This window comes from Bacillus rossius, chromosome 7, assembly GCF_032445375.1.
Source record: "Bacillus rossius redtenbacheri isolate Brsri chromosome 7, Brsri_v3, whole genome shotgun sequence".
NCBI classification, from domain to species: domain Eukaryota; kingdom Metazoa; phylum Arthropoda; class Insecta; order Phasmatodea; family Bacillidae; genus Bacillus; species Bacillus rossius.
Window position 1 is genome coordinate 54,485,376 of NC_086335.1, and position 25,363 is coordinate 54,510,738.

The 25,363-nt window shown below is 41.2% G+C and overlaps 1 protein-coding gene across 1 annotated transcript in view; it reads right to left on the minus strand.

The window, feature by feature from the left end:
- Positions 1 to 422: 422 nt before the first annotated feature.
- LOC134534565 (uncharacterized) overlaps positions 423 to 25,363 on the minus strand; it is a 95,671-nt gene continuing 70,730 nt past the window's right edge. The window contains exons 4-5 of the mRNA XM_063373046.1: positions 24,582 to 24,721; positions 423 to 1,816 (exon numbers count right to left, since the gene is read on the minus strand). Of these exons, the coding sequence (XP_063229116.1) occupies positions 1,493 to 1,816; positions 24,582 to 24,721 (464 nt within the window). The 3' untranslated portion in view covers positions 423 to 1,492. The remainder of the gene's footprint in view (positions 1,817 to 24,581; positions 24,722 to 25,363) is intronic.

Here is a 25,363-nt window from a genome sequence, read left to right on the forward strand (position 1 = left end):
TGTAGGTACCACACACACAATATTAAGCAATGTATGCATATGCCAATCATAAAAATTATTCTTACATCAAAGAGCTATTCAGAGTTCTTATAAAATGAAATAGATTTTTCACTTTAAGTATGTTTACGATTTTAAATTTTTAACAAGAAAAAATATTTAAAAAAATTTTAAACATAATATTTATGTTAAGTAAGACTGAGGTTATTTCATTTTGAAAGAGTATCCTACCCTAATTAAATCTAATTTTTTTCCATGGCATTTTACTTTATTCTTAATTTTTTTTAATATATTCAAATAAATGGCAAAAATATTACCAGAGATGGTACAATAAATTATCTTTTAACATTTTATGCAGTAAACGTTTACCCATATTGCTAAAAAAAATTCAATTCATTTTCCTTATATTTTGTTTAATATTTTCGGTAGTATTATTTTTTTTAAACAAAAGCGCTAAATATATTTTCATTCAGGTCCTTAGTATTAAAGATTACTAAGCGTATTATGTATTTCATAATAATGCCAGGAAGATGTATGTACAGTATAATGAATCACCCGAGATTGCTTATTTTAAAACTTAAAGACTGCATGGGATTTTAATCATCTAAAAACAAATCAAAACGTGTTTATCATATTCACATTGAAATTCCAGTCTTTCTTGAATCTATAATACAACATACACAGTGTCAGTTTTGTGGTATTTAAATAGCCTACATCCACAAACTAAACCTACCGTTGACTGTGAAAACTAGTTTAGGTTGATAATATATCTTGAAAGAAGGCCAGATGTAACCTGTGTTTTTGGTTCTAATATGTATTATTATTGTCTTGGCAATAATCCATTTCTCAGTGTGTTGTTAAGTCAGGGGAAACCAATGCGTCGCTCAATTCAGGTTAAGACCCAACCACGCACTGCTAAGTCACAGGGCAGTAAAAATCATCGCCACCTGTGACAACACAGTTAATACTGATCAAGTAAACAAAAAAAAAATCAGTCACATGCCGGGGAGGGTAAATATGAATAATTTTTCTTCGCGGCTGGAAAGCAGGAGTCCTCGGCGTTAGCCCGCAGACTGCCAGCTCGTCTCCAGCCGGTCCTCGCGGTAAGGTCCTTTCAGAGCTCCGTGAAGATCGTCAGGTCATAGGATTACCCCCCAAAAAAGGCTCCTCGGAGGGCTCTAAGAAGGTCCTGGGAAGGTCCTCGGGTGGACCCAAAAAGGTCCTTATGGAACCGGAGGAGGTCCTCGGAAGACTCCCAGAAGGTCCTCGGAGAGTTCTCGGGTGGACCCAAAAAGGTCCTCATGGAACCGGAGGAGGTCCTCGGAGAACTCCCAGAAGGTCCTCGGAGGACTCCCAGAAGGTCATCGGAGGGCTCCAAGAAGGTCCTCGGAGAGTCCTCGGGTGGACCCAAAAAGGTCCTTAAAGAACCGGAGGAGGTCCTCGGAAGACTCCCAGAAGGTCCTGGGAAGTTCCTCGGGTGGACCCAAAAAGGTCCTCATGGAACCGGAGGAGGTCCTCGGAGAACTCCCAGAAGGTCATCGGAGGACTCCCAGAAGGTCCTGGGAAGGTCCTCGGGTGGACCCAAAAAGGTCCTCATGGAACCGGAGGAACTCTTCGAAGGTCCTCGGAGGGCCCGGGCAGGTCCTCGTCCCGCCGTCAGCAGGAGCACACGCAGTCCTCGGCCACGGGGTACGGCACCTTCAGCCAGAGGCAGCGGTACTTCTTGCGCTTCTTCTTGCGGCGGTCCTGCACCCTGCGCAGCCGGTCCGGCGTCCACACGTTGTTGTTGCCGCCGGGGCCCGACGTCTTCTTGCGCAGCCTGCAACAGGCACTCCTACAGGCCCGGCACTCCCCAGCCACACGGCGCGGCGGTAGGACCTTTGAATATATATACTGTATAGAAGTCGCCAGCCCAGGTTAAAATTTCTAATACGGTTCGAGGTAGTTGGTTAATTCACCGCCGCAATCGCCACCATCTCTAGGGCATCGACTTGTGGTGGTCCCTAGCGGACAAGTGTCGAACTCTTCAAACACCCCTTCCCCCTCCCGTTGAACGACCTTGAGCTGCAGTGAATGATAGATTGGGGATGCGGGTAATGACAGCGGGCGACAGTGCTGCGCTCTAACGTGTAAATAACAACCTAAGACGATACAGGGCGTTACGGCAGCGCCCTGCAGCGGTGAAGTTCCCAAGCTGCTCATCATACGCTCCTGAAAAACGTAGAGTAAATCCTATCCACTCGCGACTTCTATACAGTTTATATATTCAAAGGTAGGACAGTGGGCTCGTGGGCTTGCCGCCGTGTCGAAGGCGTAGGTTCCGCCGACCTTCAGGGTAGCAGAAGTGTAGGTGACTGATACTCTGAAGATGGCACCGACACTACTCGGCTACTAACCCACGAGCCAACCAACGCCTGGTAACGGCCGCAAAAGCCCGCGATCCTCGTCGATGCCAGAGGACCCGGGTAAGGAACGAGGTTGACGGCTGTCATCCGTGTTTACCACCTCAGTTACTCCAGGAACACTCTGGGGTGTTTTCTCTCCATAGGCCGCATGTACGCTCAAAATCCCTGATTATTGTTGCGGTGCGTAATCGTCTCCAATCACCTTGCTTTCGACGAGTCGTTTAAGTGTACAAATGTGAAACGTCGCATCCAGAATGAATGACGAGACCAGAAAAAAACAACAGAATCTGAACGACTCGACAGAATTCGATGGGGTTTGTTTTGTCAGCTGAATATTTTCATTACAAAGATACGAATGTACAGAAATAGTCAATATAGTGTATGGTTTAAAAAAAATCGCAAAAGGCTTTTTTTTTATAAAATAAGGTCTTCAAACGTAAATAAAATATTGCTTGTAAACATGGTAACCAAATCTTAGATATAAATGTATTTCAATGATTTTCTTTGAAAATAGCGTAATATAATGTTTAAATAAGCGAATATCAACTTAAATTTGAAATATATTTCGTTTCTACGATTTGGCAATCATATAGGCTTTTCTTATGTGTTTTTAATCATATTTACAGCAAATTTTTTTCATACATATTTATATTTTGGTTTCAAGCACTTATTTTATGCAAAAAAATTGCAAATATTTTTATAATAAAACACTATTCACTATTTCTGTAAGTAGTATATAATAGGGGCTCCGAGCGCACGGCGCTGGCGCGTGGTGCCGGTGCCTGTGTCCGCCATTTTGGATTGTGACGTCACGGCGGCCATCTTGGATGGATGTGACCTTGACCTTTGACCTTGACCTTGACCCCGGCGGCAATTTTGGATCCGCCATCTTGGATCCGCCATTTTGGATGACGTCATTGTGTTCTAGAAAATTCCGGTGATGTGTTTTCTGCCATATTGGATGATGACGTCACCATTGCAATTTGGACGCCATCTTTAACTTTTTTATTTATAATCCGATTTTAATGAAATTTTTTTTAAAATTTATAAAAAAATTCAATTAATAAAATTTTAATAAAATATTTATAAAAAACCTACATTAACGACACGGAGTTTGGAGTCCTCGGTTCGAACCCGACGAGGTCAAAAAATTAAAAATGGCGACCGATCCTTCCCTCGTGGTGGGTGCTGGCAGACTGACTCCCACCACTTTTATTCAAAGCATATATAACATCATCTAGTATGACGTCATGACCGCCATCTTGTCTGCGATGCTGGAAGCCACCATCTTGTTTTCGGCCGCTAGAGTACGCTGACGCCATGTTAGTTTAACTCTTACCCGCTAGAGTGCAGTAATCATTTATTATTGCTGTGACACCCGCCATCTTGTCATTCGGCCGCCATCTTGAAAATCCGTAATTATTTAGCTAGAAATTCGGGAAAAGTTCCAAAATTCATTAAATAAATCACTCATTAATTTACATATTGATTCGATGGATTCCTGTCCTCGGTTCGATACCCGATCGATGCAATAATGTTTAATTTTATGAAAAAAAAAACAATAACTTCAATAAACCATGTTCAACATTCTTAAAGAGACTTTAAATCCTCTACTACCATCATCCTATAAGCCATCAAGACCAACATATTGGAAATTCGTTATTTTAATGCTAGAGATTCGGGAAAAAGTTCAAAATTCATTAAATAAATTTGTAATCTATATACTGACCGATTAGATCGACTAAGCTCCTTGGTTCGATCCCTGGATGATACAAAACAACTTTAATTTTAAAAAAGTACCACTAATGTGTAAGGTTTGAGAAAATAAAAACACCGCAAGTTCTATTAAAAAATACTTTTATTACATACATACTACACTACTACAAGTACAAAAAAAATACACAGACAAATTACTAAAGCCTTGTGGATTTCTCGATTGAAACAGTCTTCTTACTATACAGACTAAGTCCTTTACATGACTTTAAATGTCTATTCAGTTTATCAGGTCGACATATTGGTACACCACAATTTGCACACAAAGCAGAATTATCGACTTCATTAAAAGGACAGTGATATATTTCGTGTCGTTGTGCACTTTGAATATTTGCCAATGTTTTGTTACAAAATATACAGCTTGATTCCGATGAATGTACAGCCAGTCTATCACAATTCCTGAGGTGCCGTTTTAATCTTCCATATTGTACAAACTTGCTTAAACATCTGTTGCACTGATATTTAATGCGTTCAGAGTTATCACTACAATTGTGTATTACATAATCACGTAATTTCAAGTTTTTGATCTTCTCGCAGTACGTGCAGCCGGATGATGGAACACCGTTGGATGCACCTTCCTTCATCAATGCCACTGGAACTGTTGGCAACCATTGTAACACTGCTGACATGTTAACTTCTGAAGCCGTTGAGGTCTGCTCTGCAGAAGATGTTGCACGCGTCGAAATCTCCCGCTGTGCTGAGAGAGCAGGTGTAGCTGTAGACATCATTGTCATCGGGCTCTGCACTGATGATGGTAGACCTTCGATCCAGGTTGGTGTTGATACTGGTAATGATGCCATCGAGTTCTCAAGAATAGATAGATACTGGTCCATTATGTTATACAAGTCTAACTATCCGAGCCGTTCATCACCGCAGCCAGAGACGGACTGAAGTCCATATCACCTGGGGTCTCACTTATATAGTCTCATTAGCCGGTACAACACATGAGTCAAATCAATAACCATGTTCATTATACGTCTCGGAGCATTTTTTATAATGACGATGTAAGCTATCGAGACGTGAAATTAGTTTATTGCACTTTTTGCACTGAAACAGTATTCTTTGAGCATTATTCTGACAGCTGCTTCTTTCATGTCTGCGCGCATTTGAAGTGAAAGTAAATGATGCGTCACAATATTTGCATTGATGCGATGTATGCTCTTCATGAATTGAAGTCTGGAATGCAGATGGTGAAACTTCAGCTGATGATGGAACAGCACGTATCGTTGTCTCCTCTGCAGCAGGTATCGGGATCTCCACCGCCGCCGTGGTCTCCTCTGCAGTCGGTATCGGGATCTCCGACTCCATCATCGTTGCTGCCATCGAGGTCCCAGCTGCTGTCGGTAAACAGTCTATTCCGCTCGACATAACTAAATCTCACGAAACTTAATGGAGAGAGCACGTCCGTACTGCACCGCGACCAGAGGTGAACTGCGGGTCCAGTCGTCTGAACCTCGCTTATATACCCGTGGTCTACTGGTATACCTCATGAGTCAAAATAATGTCTGTATTTAAAATTTTTTTTTTTTCCTATTAGGTACCTAAAAATTGTACAAATAAAAAGCATACGAGTTCAAGTTTTACACATTTATTTATAAAAATTACACAAATACATATTAGGTTAAGGAATCAAGCATTTTCACAAGCAAAGTCTTTAATGCCGCACGAACTGACACGTCGACTCCGGTCCCAACTGGTTCGTTGACTCCGGTTCCAACTGGTTCGTTGACTCCGGTTCCAACTGGTTCGCAGGCCACAGGATCAGGAACACAGGTTTCCAGCTGGTCATCTTCTGTGACGTTGACAACTCCGACAAGACATGGTCGATGACGTCTGTGACCACGTCTACGCCTGGGCTTTGGCTCAGTGCTAGTTGGGACAGATTCACTGCCTGAACTGCGACGACGAGACGCACACCGTTTGGGCGTCTGCGTAGAAGCATCACAGGTCGCAACAGGTTGCAACACGCTCATGTTTGGTGTTGCACATGCAGACGAGGCGACTACCTCAACGATGCTAGCAGGAAGGATTGTGTGTGGTCTCATGTGATAGACGGCACAGTTTCCAGGTTCGCAACAAGCTACCAGCTGCTGAGTCGGTTCGTAGGACACAGGAAAGTGCGCAAACCGCCAATGCTGAGCACCTCCATCACAGGTTTCTGTATATGTACGTAGATATCCGGAATCCCAGTAGCTGTACTCGACACTGCTGAAGCTAGGTCTTGCGCTCACGTACACGTTAGCAGGATGAAATGTAAACATCTTCTTGCAGGTCGAACGTCAACTGAAGGCACGTACGTATGTACGCCATTTATATATGCAGGCTCCTACTAACATTGTGTGTGCCATTTCTGCATTAGCTGCGAGTTTGTACAGGCAGAGACACGTTCAAACTTGTCACATGGCTGCATGTCGTATATTGCACTAAGCTTGCGCAGGGAAGGACAGCCGTAGTCGGTCTGTATATCTACGATTTCAGCTGCTCCAACGTCGCACATTTCTCGTAGCCATTTCTTCTGTTCGGGTCCGGCAACGTAGATTATTTCGTTTTGAACTAGTAAATCTCCAATAGTGTTTTTCACTTGGTGGTACGGAATTTTTCCTTCGTCCCACTCTAGTCCGTGATAATATTTACATAGCCATTCGTTCGACCGTTTACTTTTTTCGTCTAGTAGTTTCCACGGATACGGAGGTCGGAAGCTGCGGGTTCGAGTCTTGTCTCCAGAGGTGACGCTAATTTCCTTGAGCACGAATCCATTTTGACTCTGGAAACCTTGCAGGTTGCAGTACATCTTGTCGCTAGCAATGCTCGGTCGTAACTAAATTATTATCGAAAACGAAACAGTATTTATGTCAGAATTTTCACAAGTTTGTCTCGACAATTGTACGAAGCAAGCCGATCGTGAAGTATCAGACAAAAAGCATAGGTGTTTGGTGGAATATTTCCGCTAGTCGTTATCTCGATCCTACAGTCGATGATGTTTGAATTTATTCGATCATCCTGTTTGGAAACGTCAAACACCATTAACGGTGCCTTGTTCTTGAAACTGTCGGGACTCAGTATCGGTGACTGTCTCCGTCCATAGTAAGCTTGCTGAAACTTGGCATACATTTGATATGCTAGAAGGAATCTTCCACTTTCAAAGTCCATGTTCATGTCAACGTACGGATAACTTTCGCTGTTTAAAAATATTTTTACATTACGTATTTGACAGTTATCGAATACGGAGCGACTTACTCCTGCATTGAGCTGTCTTCCGGTCTGAAGCCCGACGATGATGTATCTTGGTTTTTCCGTAGCGAAGCTGGACTTTACTATCCAATTGATACGCTGACTATGAGGCAAGCCAGGATAAGTTTCCAGGCTCCAGGATCGGAATGGCACATCGAAATTCTTGCCATTTTCTATGTTCTTCAACATCTTGACTCGTTCAACGGTGCTCACTTGGATGTGGGGCAGCATCCACTCGATAGACTGTAGTGTTAGCGAGACATCTTGAGGGTTTTCTGCAGCGGCGACAATTGCATTAATGTGCGTGTTGGCTAGAAGCAGTACGAGCTCTTGTTTCGAATTAATGATTATATGCTTGTAGTCCTCAGCGAATCCAAGAAGCATGGACAGAGGAACACAAACTTCGAACTTCCCTTCGGCATAAACCGGAAGCTTATATTCATCCTCGAGAGCCCAACCGGCCATCTTTGCAGCAGACAGTTCATTTGGCGTGAGCGAAAGGTAATTTTTCATAGCAGATGTTATGCCTACATCTCTCGTCTGGTCTACCTCGACACCATTGAGTACATAAGTAATGCGCTCGATTAGGTGAAGAATACCATTGCAGGATATTGACGTCGTTGTCGGATGCGTACCATCCGCTTTTGTAAGCGTGCCTCTTATACGTAGAAATGACTGCGAAGGTAAAGTACAAATATCTTGGTGCTGTACTGCAATGCGTACTTCCGATGGTAGTGCGTACGGTCCGAGCAGGAAAGGCTGGTACTCGTGCAATTCCATTTTCGTAATGCTGTCATCAAAAATGACTGGATCTTCCACGTTGAGGATTTCGTCTTCCATATTTATTCGGCACTTGTCCAATACTGAGAAGATACTTTATGTTGTCAGGTGTTAATGCACCGATGTCTGGTAGAGAACTGTTCTTGTTCACGCCAATACGATTTCTTTTATAACTGTTCGGTGTTACGAACTTTATGCCCATCGCTTCAAGTGCAGACGTAGTGTAATTTCTTCGTCTTGAAAATTCACCAATCGTCCTCGCTGGTCAACGATTCGGACGACGACTTCGTGTGCGCACTTCACGACGACTGGAACGTAAATGATACTTTGCGGTACTTCGACCAGTTTATATCCTGGCGGGACCATCGGCGAAAACTCGTGCAGCATGTTGCTTAGTCTTCCGTTGAGATACGTTCCACTTGCCAAATTACAGTTTATTCTTATGACATTCACAGGCAAAATGTTTACTGCGCGTGTAGATTCGTACGTTCTTCCCGTATCATAAACCTTTGATTCGAATCCGAGCATGGTACCTATGGTGCCAGGTTTCGTAAAGTCGACATTTTCACTGCATGTTAGAATGCTTTTTTGAGTGTTTGGATTTCCACGCAGTTGAAAGTCTACATCCTGTGGTAACATATCCCTGATGTAATTTGCAATGTCGTCAATTTCGTAAGAGCCAACAGGTAACCGTATTTCATGAGCGGTCCCATCACTTTTCAGGAAGCAGATCTTGCAATTTTCTTCGTCGATATTAGGTATGGCATTATACGTTTGAAAATCTACGAGTCCGATGCTCCATTCTCCGTCTAAATCCAGAGGCGGGAAATGAACCGCCCGCAGCTCAGATGCGTGACCTGTCAGGGTAAGTGTTATCGACATGACTAATAAATTAACATCACTGCACAACCTTTAAGTAGCAATTTTTATTTGTCAGCTAATTTTTGTTTGTTAAAAAGCGAAGACACAAGTGTCCGCAGTTTGTTTGATTAGGCTTCTGTTCCGTTTCGTAATTGTAAAACAACGTAGTGGACCGGCCCAGGTACTGTCGCAGTTCGGGCGGAGGGCGTAAATTTCCAAAACTGTCGTAGTAAGAAGCTTTTTTTCCAGACTTTATGTACGCCACCCAGTGCGTGCCGCGACCCGCCGACGTGTCTAAATTAATTATGGCGCACTCACGTGTCTTTGGCTTGCTGGGCAAAGTGTCTCGCATAAACACGTCGCGGAAATTTGGTATTTTCAGTTTGCGTGCGTACTTTATTAAATCTACGTTGGTGAGCGGTCGTTTCGGTAGGGAACTTAGGATTTTCTCTTTACACGTTTCTTTCTCATGCCTCGTCCTGTCTTGTGAGGATGCAAGTACAGTCCTGCACCGTTTTTTTTACCGATGGCAATGGCTTCCATGCTGGCATTGTGTCGCTGTGCTTCTTTTAACTGCTTGCGCTCATTCTTCGAAGTGTTGACTGCCCGCACTATACCGCTCGTTGCACCGATAAGGCCTCCGAGAGCACCCAATGCAGGCAAAAGCAAAGGAAGAAATCCTCCTATAATCTTCTTGTCGAGAGTCTGTAGTTTTTGCTTGGCTTTTTGCACGCCTGCACCGATCTTGCGCTTCTTGGTCTTGCGTGAGTTAGTCTTTGACTTGATGTAGCTGGTTCGACGAGCACCCAGTCCTAATTTCGTCTTTGCCTTCATGATCTTAGATACGCCCCACGCTGCGATTTTCTCTCCTAGTCCCGCGTTCGACGATTTACTTATATCTTCGGCTTCCTGTGCCAATATCTGATCTGCTCTGTGCCTAGATTCCAGATCCTTGCTTAATGAATATGCGATATCGTGCTGCTTGCACTTTTCGTCGAGAGAATTAATGCCCACGTCACCGCGAGCTAATATTTTCGCTAGTTTAGTCCCGGGGCCGCAAAATCTGTAGCCGGGAATGTGTAGCTCGAATGGTAGATTGTTTATCAGAGAGTTCACGAGTCCCGCGCCGATGTGTTTTTTGTTCTTACCTCTTCGAGTCATTACGCACAACTGACCAGAAAGTATAAATGTGTTTGATTTTATACAATTACTTTAGTACAATGCAGGTCGTCAAGCAAGACGTGTGTTTGCCCGTGCGCATTACGCAAGACGATGTATTTAGTGCGCGTGAATCACGACATGGCTTACTGTTGCCTTCTGCCGTACGTTGCATAATGGCGGGTCCGTCCAACTGCGGTAAAACGTGTGTTTTACTGAGTTTACTGGAGGAACCAAATGGTCTTCGGTTCGAGAACGTTTACTTGTATTCCAAGTCGTTGCAACAGCCAAAGTACCAGCGCCTAGCAACTGTTCTACGATCCGTGGATGGTCTGGAGTATTTTCCGTTTAGCGATAATACCGATGTTGTACCTCCAAGCGAAGCAAAAGCCAATTCCGTGTTTGTTTTCGACGATGTAATGTGCGAGAAACAAGGCATAATACAAGAGTACTTTTCCATGGGCAGACACGCCAAGGTAGACTGCGTTTACCTGTGTCAGACGTACAGTCGTATTCCAAAACATCTCCTACGAGACAACGCAAATGTCATAGTTTTGTTTCGCATGGACGAACTTAATTTACGCCACGCTTACGACGATCACGTAAACACCGACATGACATTCCAGGAATTCAAAGACATGTGCTCCTTGTGTTGGAAAGAAGAACACGGATTCCTAGTTATAGTCAAAGACTGGCCTCTATATAAGGGCAGGTACAGACGAGGTTTCGATCAGTTTATCACCAAACATGAGTCATAGCATTTCGAAATTCGGTCGTAGCAGTCGAGACTTACGTACTGCTCTCAAGTCTCATGACGACGTTATCCGCAAATACATTTCGCTACTGGCTCAAAAAATAGACGGGGTGAAAAAGGAATTACTTGAGTACCTCGTAGCCATAGACCAGCGCGTGGAAGCTTCGGATTCTCGCATTCGCGACATGATCGAAGTTTCGAATGCACAAAGACGGGACGATCTGAGGACTTTTCAAAGTAGTCTGAAAGCATCACTATCTCAATCGTCAACAAATTCAGATTTGGCCAAACACAAGAAAGAAGTTTCTGCGAACGAATAGAAAAGTATAAAAGGAGGTCTTGCAATAAGTTTTCAGCCAGTACAATGTCGGACCTGGCCAGTGACCTTCATCGAGCTATACAGTCTGTTCGCGAAAAATATTTACTTGCTAGACGAACCAGACTTGCACGTGAGATGGAAAATGAGGAGATATTTAAACCAATCACTAGTCGCCTCGACGAACTTAAAAACAAGGAAGAACCAGCCTTCATTGTGAAGACAGAAGTTGAAGATGAAATGCCGACTGTAAAGAAGAGAAAGTATGAACCAGATCGAGAAGAAGAGGACTTAACAAGTACAGAGTCCATGCACAAGAAAAAAATACCGAAAAAGGGACATCACGTTAATGCAATGGTCCGACCATACCTGATATCGTTTACGAGCCGGAATAATGACACGACCTACGGAGTGTACAGAAAACATAATAAATGGTTCCTCGGTGCTAAAGAAATAGACTTTCTACCAGGAAATATCGTGCGCGTAGCAGAGTTCAAAACGCGCGGGACTCCGGGTCTGTACGAATTGCTGTTTCGCAGGGAGCCTAAAGGATATTCTCACAACGACTTACAAGAGTACAAAAAACTGCTAGAGCTAACCAATGCACATTTTCGCGATAACGATCCAGATAGTGGTGTATATAAAGACGTAGATCATGAAAAAATCGACATTCTCGCTAATCTCTTCAGTGAACTAACAATACATGGCGAAGGTTTAAAAAAGCTAGAAAGTGGTCAGACATTTGACTATGTATATTGGGACGACCCTAATGAATTAGTTGATCGCCTTAGAATTCTACATGCATCGCTTAGTGTAGGAAACTATTCGCACATCAACGAAATAGTCTCCATACTTGAAGAACTGAAGGAAGCCGGCTACATACAATGAGTCGAACCGGAATCGCTCGCGAACTTCGTGCTCCTGCTAGACGGAAATACCTTCGTCGCAAAGTCATAGTTCGTGGAATTGATGATTTATTCCAGGCGGACCTTGTTGAGATGATACCGTATTCCCGATTGAATAAAGGTTTCAAGTACATGTTGACAGTCATCGATGTTTATAGCAAGTTCGCTTGGGCTAGACCTGTCAAATCAAAGACTGCAACTGACGTAGCCAAGGCCATGAACAATATTTTGCGTGATGGACGTGTACCGTCGCACCTGCAAATGGACCTCGGGAAAGAATTCTACAATGCGACCTTCAAGGCTTTGATGAAGAAGTATGGCATCAAACACTACTCTACATTTAGTAACGTCAAAGCCTCCGTTGTCGAAAGGTTTAACAGAACTTTGCGTTCCAAGATGTGGCGGCAGTTCACGGCTAACGGAAATTACAAGTGGCTTGACATCTTGCCGAAACTAATAAGCGAGTATAATTCCACTGTGCATTCTACCACGAAAATGGAGCCAAAGGACGTAAAGGATAATCGCCTGCTTCAAACAGTTTTTCCCAACACGAAGAAGAAAGATCCACGAAAGCGTAAAGCTAACGTCGGCGACATTGTGCGAATCTCCAAGCAGAAAGGTATCTTCGAGAAAGGTTTCACTGCGAACTGGAGTCCCGAACTTTTCCGTGTGACACATGTTCGTGAATCAGAGCCTAGGACCTACTACCTCGAAGATTTGGACCACAAACCTATCCATGGCGGCTTTTATGCCGAAGAGATTCAGCCTACGTTGTATCCCGATACGTACTTGGTGGAGAAGATTATAAAACGAAGAAATGGACTGTCCTACGTCAAGTGGTGGGGCTTTCCACCTCGCTTCAATTCGTGGGTGGCAGATGCAGACATCGAGAAATCCACAAGGCTTTAGTAATTTGTCTGTGTATTTTTTTTGTACTTGTAGTAGTGTAGTATGTATGTAATAAAAGTATTTTTTAATAGAACTTGCGGTGTTTTTATTTTCTCAAACCTTACACATTAGTGGTACTTTTTTAAAATTAAAGTTGTTTTGTATCATCCAGGGATCGAACCAAGGAGCTTAGTCGATCTAATCGGTCAGTATATAGATTACAAATTTATTTAATGAATTTTGAACTTTTTCCCGAATCTCTAGCATTAAAATAACGAATTTCCAATATGTTGGTCTTGATGGCTTATAGGATGATGGTAGTAGAGGATTTAAAGTCTCTTTAAGAATGTTGAACATGGTTTATTGAAGTTATTGTTTTTTTTCTTCATAAAATTAAACATTATTGCATCGATCGGGTATCGAACCGAGGACAGGAATCCATCGAATCAATATGTAAATTAATGAGTGATTTATTTAATGAATTTTGGAACTTTTCCCGAATTTCTAGCTAAATAATTACGGATTTTCAAGATGGCGGCCGAATGACAAGATGGCGGGTGTCACAGCAATAATAAATGATTACTGCACTCTAGCGGGTAAGAGTTAAACTAACATGGCGTCAGCGTACTCTAGCGGCCGAAAACAAGATGGTGGCTTCCAGCATCGCAGACAAGATGGCGGTCATGACGTCATACTAGATGATGTTATATATGCTTTGAATAAAAGTGGTGGGAGTCAGTCTGCCAGCACCCACCACGAGGGAAGGATCGGTCGCCATTTTTAATTTTTTGACCTCGTCGGGTTCGAACCGAGGACTCCAAACTCCGTGTCGTTAATGTAGGTTTTTTATAAATATTTTATTAAAATTTTATTAATTGAATTTTTTTATAAATTTTAAAAAAAATTTCATTAAAATCGGATTATAAATAAAAAAGTTAAAGATGGCGTCCAAATTGCAATGGTGACGTCATCATCCAATATGGCAGAAAACACATCACCGGAATTTTCTAGAACACAATGACGTCATCCAAAATGGCGGATCCAAGATGGCGGATCCAAAATTGCCGCCGGGGTCAAGGTCAAGGTCAAAGGTCAAGGTCACATCCATCCAAGATGGCCGCCGTGACGTCACAATCCAAAATGGCGGACACAGGCACCGGCACCACGCGCCAGCGCCGTGCGCTCGGAGCCCCTATTATATACTACTTCTGTGAATTCAGGTCTCCGTAATGAAAATATCTAACTGACAAATCCAACCCCTTAGAATTCTCTCATGTCGCTCAGATTCTATTGCAGTTTTCATATTCCCGTCACACGTGTCTTATGTGTCATTTCCTATCCTCTTAATGAAATTAATGGAATCCTGCCAGTAAAGTGGTCGAGATGAATTGATTTTATTGGAACTTTCAACGCCCCACTTGTATTCAGTTAGGTTCAACGGAGAAAGCAGGGTTGGGAGGGGGATGCTTATAAACTAAGTTTTACCTGGGATTCGAACCCAGATCCCGTCGCACAGACAGCTCTTCAGCCAAAAACGCTACGGAGGTCGGTTCAGCCAGATGAGGTGGGATGTTTATAATCGTTGGGTTGTCGTGGAGGGGGGGGGGGGGGATGGGCAATATCAGTTGTCGAGAAATATTCCTTTAATAGCACCTGGCCTTTCATAATATTTCCAAGGTAAATAAACTGTGCCTGGAAGAAATTATGAATTGCAAATGTTATTTGTATTGGATGTTTAGAAAGGATTGCACATACCCAATTCGTCGAAATGTTGACAGCAAAATACGTGTTCTTATTTATTTTTTTTACCACTTTTTTTCAGTAAACATGCCCTATGACGTTATCAAAAACATAAAATTATTATATTTAATTATCAGTAAAGTGTGGGTAAACTTCTAGAAATAGTTCTCTTGGCTATATTTTTTTAAGTATTTACACCAGCAAGGTTGCTGGAAGTGCGAGGGTATGTGAGCTCTCATGTGTACGTGCCGGGAATAGTCACTGTAAACACAGACAGAACCAGTTTTAACTTTCGCAAAACGTCTGACTTCAACAGCACTGTTAAAATTTACGTGCGGTTGGAAAAGCGCGTCGTTACTTTAAAAATAGCTACGCATTTCAGCTAAAAGAAAAGAGAGGGGGGAGGTAAACGTGTCAGAATGATACCACCGCATTCACTTTGTGTTGTATTGTTTTATTTTCTGTATTTTACCTTTTGTTTTCAGTTTAACTTATTTTGTGCAAGACTTTTGTCTAATTTCTTGTCTACTAAAAATGATACTAAATTTTGTTGTATTTCCTTTTTAACATATGTTAGATTTGTGGTGTATTAAAAAAGAGGCTTGTTGATTTTTATTAGTGTAAATGTGTTATTAAATTTAATTGTTTGATTTACTTTAATAGATTTGAATTTATCTTTTACTGCTTCGTCACTGCTTGTTCGGATTTAACAATTTGATAAATGTTTGCAAACAAAATTCTTATTTTAAAAATTGATTGTTATTTTGGCTGTAAAAAAAACACCGTAATTTTATTTCTACTCCTGGAATATATTTTGTACGTCTGATACATATGCAACTAAACTAACAGTAATATCAACTGGTTGCATAACATTTAGGCTTTCACTGCTGCCGCAATCGAAAACTACCAAATATTCGTAGACAGAATAAGAATAAAAACACTGAATTATATATTTCACGTATTTATGGATTTGTTTTTTTAATTAAACATTCCATCAATTTTTTTAAAATTAATGTTACATATATGAAATCGCTCTCAAATCTTGCAAAACGTTGCAATTCATTGTCCAGTATTCGTGTTAACGCAATAACAGTACGCAATGGATTCCCATTTTGTGTCATGAACGGTTTATTTGATCGTTTTTTACTATAATCTTAGTGACTTATGTTCTTCATGTTAAGCTTTCGTATACCGGATAATTAAACAGAGCGGAGACCTAGTTTGGAAGCCTTTTTTTTATATGTAACATCTTAGCTCTCGGTATACGGCATTTGGTAGGAGAAATATCGCGAATGGAACGGAAGTCTCATGGAACGGAAATGTGTAACCACGGTGCTGCCATCTGTGGAGGATGGCGCGAACCAAAGTTCACAAAGTCAAAGGGAAACTTTATAGTATTAACTGTTTAATGAATTTTAACGAGATGGGCAGTATTTTAATAAAATTCCTTGTCGAAAATCCGGTCCAAAGTTGGGGTTTACATATCACTGGCGAGTACTAAAACACTCGATAACATTTACAAAAAAAAACTAGGATTAACATCTTGTCGTTAGCAAGGTATTTAGCAATGGCGACAAATAGTGACAAAGTATATTTTTAAAAAAAATCCAGCCGTGATCTTTAGAGAGGAATTTTCCTTTCGGGTAATTTGGGGAGGGGGGGGGGAAGAGAGAGAGAGAAAAAAACACTTCCATTATTACATGTTTAGGAACTTTGACATTTTTTTTATCTTAGATTAAAATAACAAGAAAAATTACCCAATACAAGCGGTAGCCCCTACTGATCTCCAATTATTTTTTTTTAATTATATTTTGTATTGCATATCACTACATAGTATTAAAAATGTCGCTTTCCGCTGTCTGTCTGTCCCTATGTATGCTTAGATCTTTAAAACTACGCAACGGATTTTGATGCGGTTTTTATAATCGATAGAGTGATTCTAGAGGAAGGTTTATATGTATAAAACATGCATAATATAGTAGAGAAACACTATAATTTTAGAGGTTTCTAATGTGATGTCGTAAGTAAAAACATTTTTTTGCGTTTACATTGCAAACGCTGGCTGAACCCTACGAAATAGATCAAAATAATGTACTACAGTATTGCTTCTTAATTCTTTGAACCTGTCTGGACTCCCTCCTCATAAAATGGTGTTGAAAGTAGGTTGTCCTGTTATTTTATTAAGAAACCTGAATCCACCTAAACTTTGCAATGGCACGCGTTTGCTGGTAAAATCACTAAAAACTTTCATAATAGAGTGCACAATACTCACCGGATGTGGTACCGGAGAAGATTTATTGATTCCCCGAATTCCTCTGATACCATCGGATTTACCGTTCCAATTTAAACACCTACAATTTCCGGTAAAGATATATTTTGCAATGACTTTTAATAAATCACAGGGTCAAACTTTCAAAGTTGCAGGTTTAGATTTGAGCGTTGAGTGTTTTTCACGTCGCTCTTTCGAGAGTAACCTCTAAAGAAAACATGTTTGTATTGTCTAATGACAAGAAAAAAGCTGTGAACGTTGTATATAAAGACATTCTGTAGTATATTTAGTATACGCATTACACCCGTGCGAAGCCGGGGCGGGTCGCTAGTTTACTATAACTTAAATGCTTAAATTCGTGTGCTTAACTTTCCTTTTCAATTTAAAGTTGCAGGAAATCAGTATTTGAGACCGTGAATTTTGAAAAAAATATATTCCGAGCCCATCTGTGTTTACTGCATCGTTTCTTCGCCCGACAGCCACTCCCGGGAAGTCTTCCTGTACCTACGCTGTCAGATGTACATACTTAGTTCAACTTTGAAAAAAAAAAAAAAAACACACAGATATTTTCTTCGAAAAAAGCGAAATGTCCAGATGTCCATAGAACAGCACGGCGCGCGCTGCCTCTAAAAGTCGTCGCTCCTGACAAAAGCCCCCTGACGTACGGAGAGGGAAGTGAACAGAAAAAAAAAATAACACGTATTTCAAGGAACAAGTTTGCTTGTTGTCGGTTCTCCAGCCAGTGGCGCCACGTCCTATTTTTTTTTTACCTTCCCCCTCCTCCCCCACCCCCTTTCTAACAAACAAAATTTTTTACGCGCCACTTCGGGAAAAGGCACGTCATCAAGAGACTGCGGTTTTTTTTTCCGCCCCGCAAATGTTTACGGCTGCGCTCTTTTGTTTTCAAACAAAACACGCTCCCGCCAGGAGGATGTGGAGGGAAGGGGGTTATTGGGGAGGGGGGGGGGGGAAGGATTCGAGACGAATTTTTCATCCCGGGGAGCGGATAAACAGTTTACGTGACCGTCCGGCCGAGAGGGGGGGGGAGGGGGGGGGGGCGGGGAAACCGCGTGCAGGTCTCGACTCGCAGCGGCAGCGGCGCGCGCGTTCCGGGTCGGGCTTCGGTCCCCCTCGCGCGACGTTGGGTATTTTCAAAAAAAAAAAAAAATCTCGCCGTCGCTGCTTGTTTTTGAGGGCATTTTCTGACAGCTCCTTTTGCATTTTTATTTATTTACTAGCCACTGCCCGGCATGCACTGCTATGCCTCTTTCAAATTTGTTGTAATTTGTTTTAAATGTGTAGGTACACATATACAAAGCATCTCTCTCTATCTCTCTATATGTGTGCCTATATAAATCTCACTATATTTCTCTCTATATAAAAATCTCTCAAAAAATCTCAATATGTATAGGCCTATATCTATATCTCAATCCATCTCCCTTATTATATCTCTCTTAATCTCTCTATAATCTTTTTATCTCCCTAAATTATGTGTCTATACCGCTCTCTTTATCTCCATGTCTATATATTCCTATCTATATCTTTATGTTTCACATAACAGAAGACGAAAACACAAACACTAATTTAAATAAGTATATATTTTTACCTATCTATATTTTTATCTATATTTTTACCTGTCAAAGGTGTGACTTGGGTACATAAACACACGCGTAATCTAATTCAACTTTGTGTCAAAATTTCAAAGCATCGGGGAAGAAATTTAAAATTAATTAATTTTTCTTCAATGTGTGCTCTTAAATAGTGATCTGATTTCTTACAGAGAAAAAGTACACAATATAAATATAAAATTAAAAATTATGTAAACTGCAGAGTATTAGTATCAAAATTAATAACTAGTAATTATTTAAACATACATATAAAGCTAATTAATTTATAAAATAAAATGTATAGGCCGACCATACACACACACTTGTGCCCGAAGTTGCTGGAAAAGATTTATCCAAGCAGATATTTAATCAAATAAACATTTAATAACGGTAAAAAAAAGTCACGCGAGTGTTCATAATTATAATCACTTGCGTGAAATTTTGGTAAATATCTGGTGAGGAGATTTTCGACCAAACAACAAATGCAAGAAGACTAACGGAATAAATTTACGAGAATAATCCCCTTAATGAGAAGAAAAAGAAATAACCAACTCAGCGTGTGACAACGAGCCTTAACGTATCGTCGACATCGATGTTTTTTTTGGGGACAGTGAAAGCTGATGGGATGATGCTAATGGAGCAGCGTTTGAATGAATTGGGTTTCGGAAATTGGAGTGCCCCGAGAAAACGGCAACGTCGGAAATTGGAGTACCCCAAGAAAATCGTAACGGCATACGGCAACGTCAGCCACGTTTCTCACGCGTTCCATAAGTTCCCCGCTGAGAATCGAACCCGTTTCGCCTTGTTGGGAGGCGAGTAGTCTTGACCACTGTACCACTGCAGCGCCAGTTTCGAATCGGACATTCTTCATTTCGTAATTTGATGTTTGGCAGGTTTTCGGTTCGCGTGCATTCTTCATTCTCATGATTCGCTCTCCCAAAAACACCCATAAGCCTCTAAACATAAACATTAAACAACATTAAATGTTTTATATATAAAATACTTCATTTACTAAAATACTTTCCTCGAAAAATTTAACGCGGCTATACTAAAAATATGTAATTTCACAACTAATGTTTTTTTCATCGAAATAATATTTATTTTGATCGCCACAATGAATTTAAAAGTTTGAAAGAAGTCAATAACATTCACATGTTTTTTTAAGGATAAAAATAACACGACAAAAGTTTTTTATTAATTTTTTTTAGTGTCGAGGGATACAAAGATAATATAAAAACACGGATTTGCAAAAACCAACTTTCAGTGTATAAATTTTTTTGACAATTCTCCATTTTTATCTAATAATTCTGCCAATTTAGTTATGGTTTTGTAATGATTTACATGATCAAGTCTCTTTGTTAGAATTTCTGTAGATAGCTTTCCCTCCCTGAATTTTACTTATAGTAAATAACTTGCAATATCAATCGCCACTTCCAAAATGTGTCACGGGGTTCATCTTTGTGTTTACTTCAAGAACACCACCCATAAATAAGACTACATACACCACCTTCTGCCCCCCCTCCCCCCTTGAGTAAATAAAGAACTTGTATACAGTGGACAGACACCATTGAATGGTATTATTTATAACAAATACTTATAAATAAGTATTTACTCTAGTGGATCTTCTTTTTTTTCGCCGTATTCGCTAATGAAAACTTCAAACTCAACCTATGTGAAAGTAGCTATGGCATCCCTCATTCATATAAAACCAACTGAAGTAGGTATATGTCATTAATTAATCATATATCTCAATGAAAGCTTTATATTTATGTAACCTATGGAATAAATAGTTAGTTCATATCCGTAAGTAAGGGAAAACTAAGGATTTGTTTCATTAACACGTAGAGTGGTAACTTTTTATTTTTAGTTACTTGGACTGTTTTATTTATCTGACATCCCGGTGGAAATTAAAAAATACATATATATTTATGTTGTTTGATCTTTTGTTCCTCTGCTCGCTGTAGAGCGATCACACTCTTCTTTTTGCCCGCTCAAGAAATGTCTATCGGAAAGGGGAAAAATAAAAGTGGACACCTTGAGACGAATCTCCGTGACAGTCAAGGTCAGTCGCCGAATTCCCCCTTCCCTCCACAACCCCTTCCCACCCCAGAACACTGAAAAAAAAAAAACACGAGCGGAGGGAGGAGGGGGAAAATGGGAAGTCCTGAGTTCGACAACCGATTCGACAAGCGCCGGGCACTTCTCGGAGGTGGAGAGAGAGGGGGATGGAGAGAGAGAGGGAGAGAGGAGACGTCTCGTCACGTATCCTGCAGCGGCGCTGTCACGCGCGGTTCTCCGTCAGAGCTCCGCTCTTGGGCTACATAGTGCTTCAAATACACATTTTTTTTTTTACTTGATGTAAGCTTTCGGACATACGTTATTGCTAAGCACTTTTTCTGTAGAAGAAAACTAAAAAATACCCAAAACACAAAAAACATAAATTAAGCAAAAAATTGCTGTTGTCAACAGGATATAAACACCACATAATATTTCATAACAGGAATATGGTCAACAAAGAAAGAAAAACAAAGAAAAATGGACTAAAAGAACGAAAAAAACAACACAAATGTTCATTTTTCTTTGTTTTTTCTTTGTTTGTTGACCATATTCCTGCTATGGAATATCATGTGGTGTTTATATCCTGTTGACAACAGCAATTTTTTTGCTTAGTTTGTGTTTTTTGTCTTTTGGGTAATTTTTAGTTTTTTTTTCTACAGAAAAAGTGCTTAGCAATGGCGTATGTCCAAAAGCTTACATCAAGTCATGCACTCCCATTGCACAAATCTTTCAAAGATAATACTTTTTTTTTTTCATTTTCCCAACGAAACTACTGAACACAATAATAACCTTATCTTAAATTTGAATTTCACTAAAAAAAAAAAAAAAAAAACTTCTTACTAAGATGGATATGTACTTATAAAACACATCATATAAGTAGGGGGAGCGTAGTGGTACTGGACCAGCTTTGTTGAAGTTCGCACAGATATTGAGGATCATCTTGGAATCTTAAAAAGTAAGACCTATCAATTCGAGTGCCATATTTTTTTTTAAAGGGAAAACTTTACGATGGTGTTATTCTAGAAGGCGTCGCTACGGTTCTGCTGTCTGGTGTTATTGGCCATGTAAGATGTCAGTCACGATCATGGGAAGAGTGAAGGGCCCATAACTATTTACATAAAAAGGATTTATGTCGTGACGTCATACAACACGGCCGACTACCGACGAAACCTTTTGAGATAAAAAATCACAAATCCGAGATGGCCTCTGAATTCCTACAAAGATATCTTCGCAAGCCCCTCCGTCTCTCGAATAATTTTGACAGCCAAACTAACATGTTTACATCTTTTTGACACCCAAACTAACATCTTGAAAAAATTTTATTTCTGTAGTGCAAACGCATTTTAAGGAAAATATTTTTAAAAAAAATTCAGGGGAAGAGTCAGAGAATTTTTTTATCTCAGGTTTCTATGGACACTCTTCAGCCTCACAGTCGTTTGTGATCGTCTTTGATGATTTGACTGTCGGAGAGGAAATAATTATAACTGAATCCACGCGGCAGTAGTAATGTCTCAGGGATGAAGGATGGCGTAGAGACCGGGAAAATTCGCGAGTTCATTTCGCGATAGGCTAAAATACAAATAGTTCTACCTCAATGCAGCCTCTGTTATTGGCTCACAACTCACCTAGATGACTCTGGGCCAATGAGAAACACCCAACCAAAGCTGTATCGAATTACATGCTGCTACGTTGGGACGTCTCACAAGACAGCAGTCAATGAGTGGGTGACATTTGACCGAGTGTAATTATAACTATGGAGTTCATCCTACAGGTCATTGAACCCGCGAATTTTTCCGGTTCTTAAGGATGGGGGACGTCGGAGTCGAGCTGGTCAACTCCTCGGACGGGGTTGCCACTCCGCAGGGCGGCGCCCCGGTGCCCCCCCCCCCCCCCCCCCCCCCCTCTGGTAATAAACGGAGCGCGGTCAGAGGCGCCGGCAAGTGACGCCTCTCTGGCCGCTCCACCGAATATAACTCCCCGTGCCGAGACCTCCCCCCCCCCCATCACCCCCAAACCCCGGCTCCGTCCTAACTCCCCCGCGGGGGACAATGGGGCCGACCCTGTCCTGGGGATTTATTTTTGCGCCGGCTGCGCCCGCCGGCCGCGGTGCCGTCGTTCCTGCGGCACTCGTCACCCCCTCGCACTCGTCCGAGCTAATCCATCCCTTCGCACATTCTCGGGCTCGTCTGTGCTAATCTATCCATCCGTACATTCTCGGGCTCGTCTGTGCTAATCTATCCCTTCGCACATTCTCGGGCTCGTCTGTGCTAATCTATCCCTCCGCACATTCTCGCGCGGACACGCCGTCACGGCCCCGCAGCTCTGGGGTATCGCGGAATCTGGCGGGAGTGTGTGATGTCGCGAACGGAACGGAAATGTGGAGGATGGCGCGAGGCGGAAGTTCGCAAAGCCAAAGGGAAACTTCGTAGTTTTTAACAAGATGTACATAATTTTTTTTTTTAAATTAAAGCCGGAGGTTTAGTATGTATTTTTTTTCCCCCAAGTTTTTGTTCCCCCTTTTTTTTATCGGAGCTGTTTCATTACATACAGTCTAAACTTTCGGTCTGCTAATCAAATGATACAACAGTCGACGCAGCTGCTCCGGCAACGCACTCTAGCGGCGGGTGCGGAAACTACGCGTGATTCGCGTTCGGAAATGTATTTGAAAACACAATTTGTGCATTTTTATCACGCTAGGAATTTTAAAGAATTCCTTACGTGACATTTTACCGCTTTAAGGTAATATCTAGTATGAATATCTGTTGAAATTTAAGACTAAACATAAAATGCAATGGTAAATTTTCGGGATGAGCCATGAAGCCACCAATTAACCTGAAATATTCATAAATTAATCACTATATTCTTAAATTTACGGGTACGAAGTTCACTTACTTCGAATTTGAACCCACAAGAATAAGCCTGTTTATAATATAAAAAAACCATTAAAATACTGGTTAAAAGTGTATTTCCCGTTTCATGTAATTATTTTATATTTAAGATAATATCTAGTATGAATATCTGTTGAAATTTAAGACTAAACATAAAATGCAATGGTAAATTTTCGGGATGAGCCATGAAGCCACCAATTAACCTGAAGTAGCACGGTTAAACTTGTAGACATTTTGCACGGCCGAACTTCTAAAAAATTAAATATATAGTCCATACGTTTCGTATAATTAACTTGCAAAATTGAATTTCGAACAAATGGTAATTGTAACTGAACTTTTTTTTGTTGAAATAAAATGCTGTTTGGTGGCTACTACTTGATATGGTTTTAATTCTTTCAGAAATGTGTATAGGCCCTATAATTTTATTAAGCCTTTGGAAATCATAATTTTTTTTAAGAATTTTAAAAGGCTGGCTAAAATTAAATAATATTTAATGAAAGAAAAAAAATCGTATCACATAGGAGCCAGTAAACTTGACTTTAAACCTTAAAAGTTCCAATTTTTAAATTCCACCTCATTCTTCTTATCCATAGGCTTACTGCCACCTAATTATGCAAAAAGTATGCGCTATATATATTTATGTATTTTTTTTTAATTTTGTGAACGTTCAGCTACTCAGAAAGTCAGCAAGTTTAACTGTGTGGAATTTAAACAAAAAAAAATAATGACCGGAATGTGACATATCCCCTGAAGACTCAAAACAAAACCACACTTCTCTTTTCCGCGTATGCGTTAACCCTTTTAATACAGAAAAAAACAGAATTCGGAAGTTTGAATACAGCGTAGTTTGTACGAAGATCCAGCTGTCCGAAATTACGATAAAGTCCGTAAGCAAGTACGGTGTGGAAGAGCGCGCGGTGGTACCGGCGATGGCCGCAGAGCGGCGCTCACCTGCAGTGCCAGCGCAGGATGTTGAGCGTGCGCGCCACGCCCGGGACGCACAGCATGCCGGGAGGCCAGCTGCATGACGCCTGCACGGAGGGGGGGGCCGGCGCCCGTGTCTCCCCCTGCCCCCGCCGGCGCGTCGGCCGCTGCAACAAACAGTCCCTCCCTTGCTCCCGCGCTCCATCAACAGCGCCCGTTTGCAAAACTATCTACCACCAACTTACAACTATCTAGCCATTTCGATCGCCATGTTTCAATTGGGAAGCCTAAGATGTACATCAAGACCTGTCCCTGCCCGAACACGCCCGAATATTCACCTTCGGCCAACCTCGGGTTTATTTATATATATATATATTTATATTTCTCTGTTTATTTTAATGTAGCTGTACTAACCTAACTAACCATAACCTAACCGACCACTTTTAATATTTAAATTCATTTTTCCTGCGCAAAAATAAAAAAAAAAAACAAATTCCGAGGTTGGCCGAAGGTGAATATTCGGGCAGGGACTGAGCTTGATGTAGGTACATCTTAGGTCTCCCGTTCCTAAAACTTTTAAATACGCACACGTTATGTGCACGGAAGGTACGATGTTTTTTCGTTTACGTTTCACGTGCGACATCTCAGCTCTCCGGTATGCGGCATTTCGTGGGAGTAATTTCCTGACTGGAACGGAAATGTGTAACCACGGCGCTGTCATCTGTGGCGGATATCGTGAACCAAAGTTCAAGGAGAAAATAAATGAATTTTAACAATATGTTGGGTTTTGTATTTTTTAAAATTCTTTT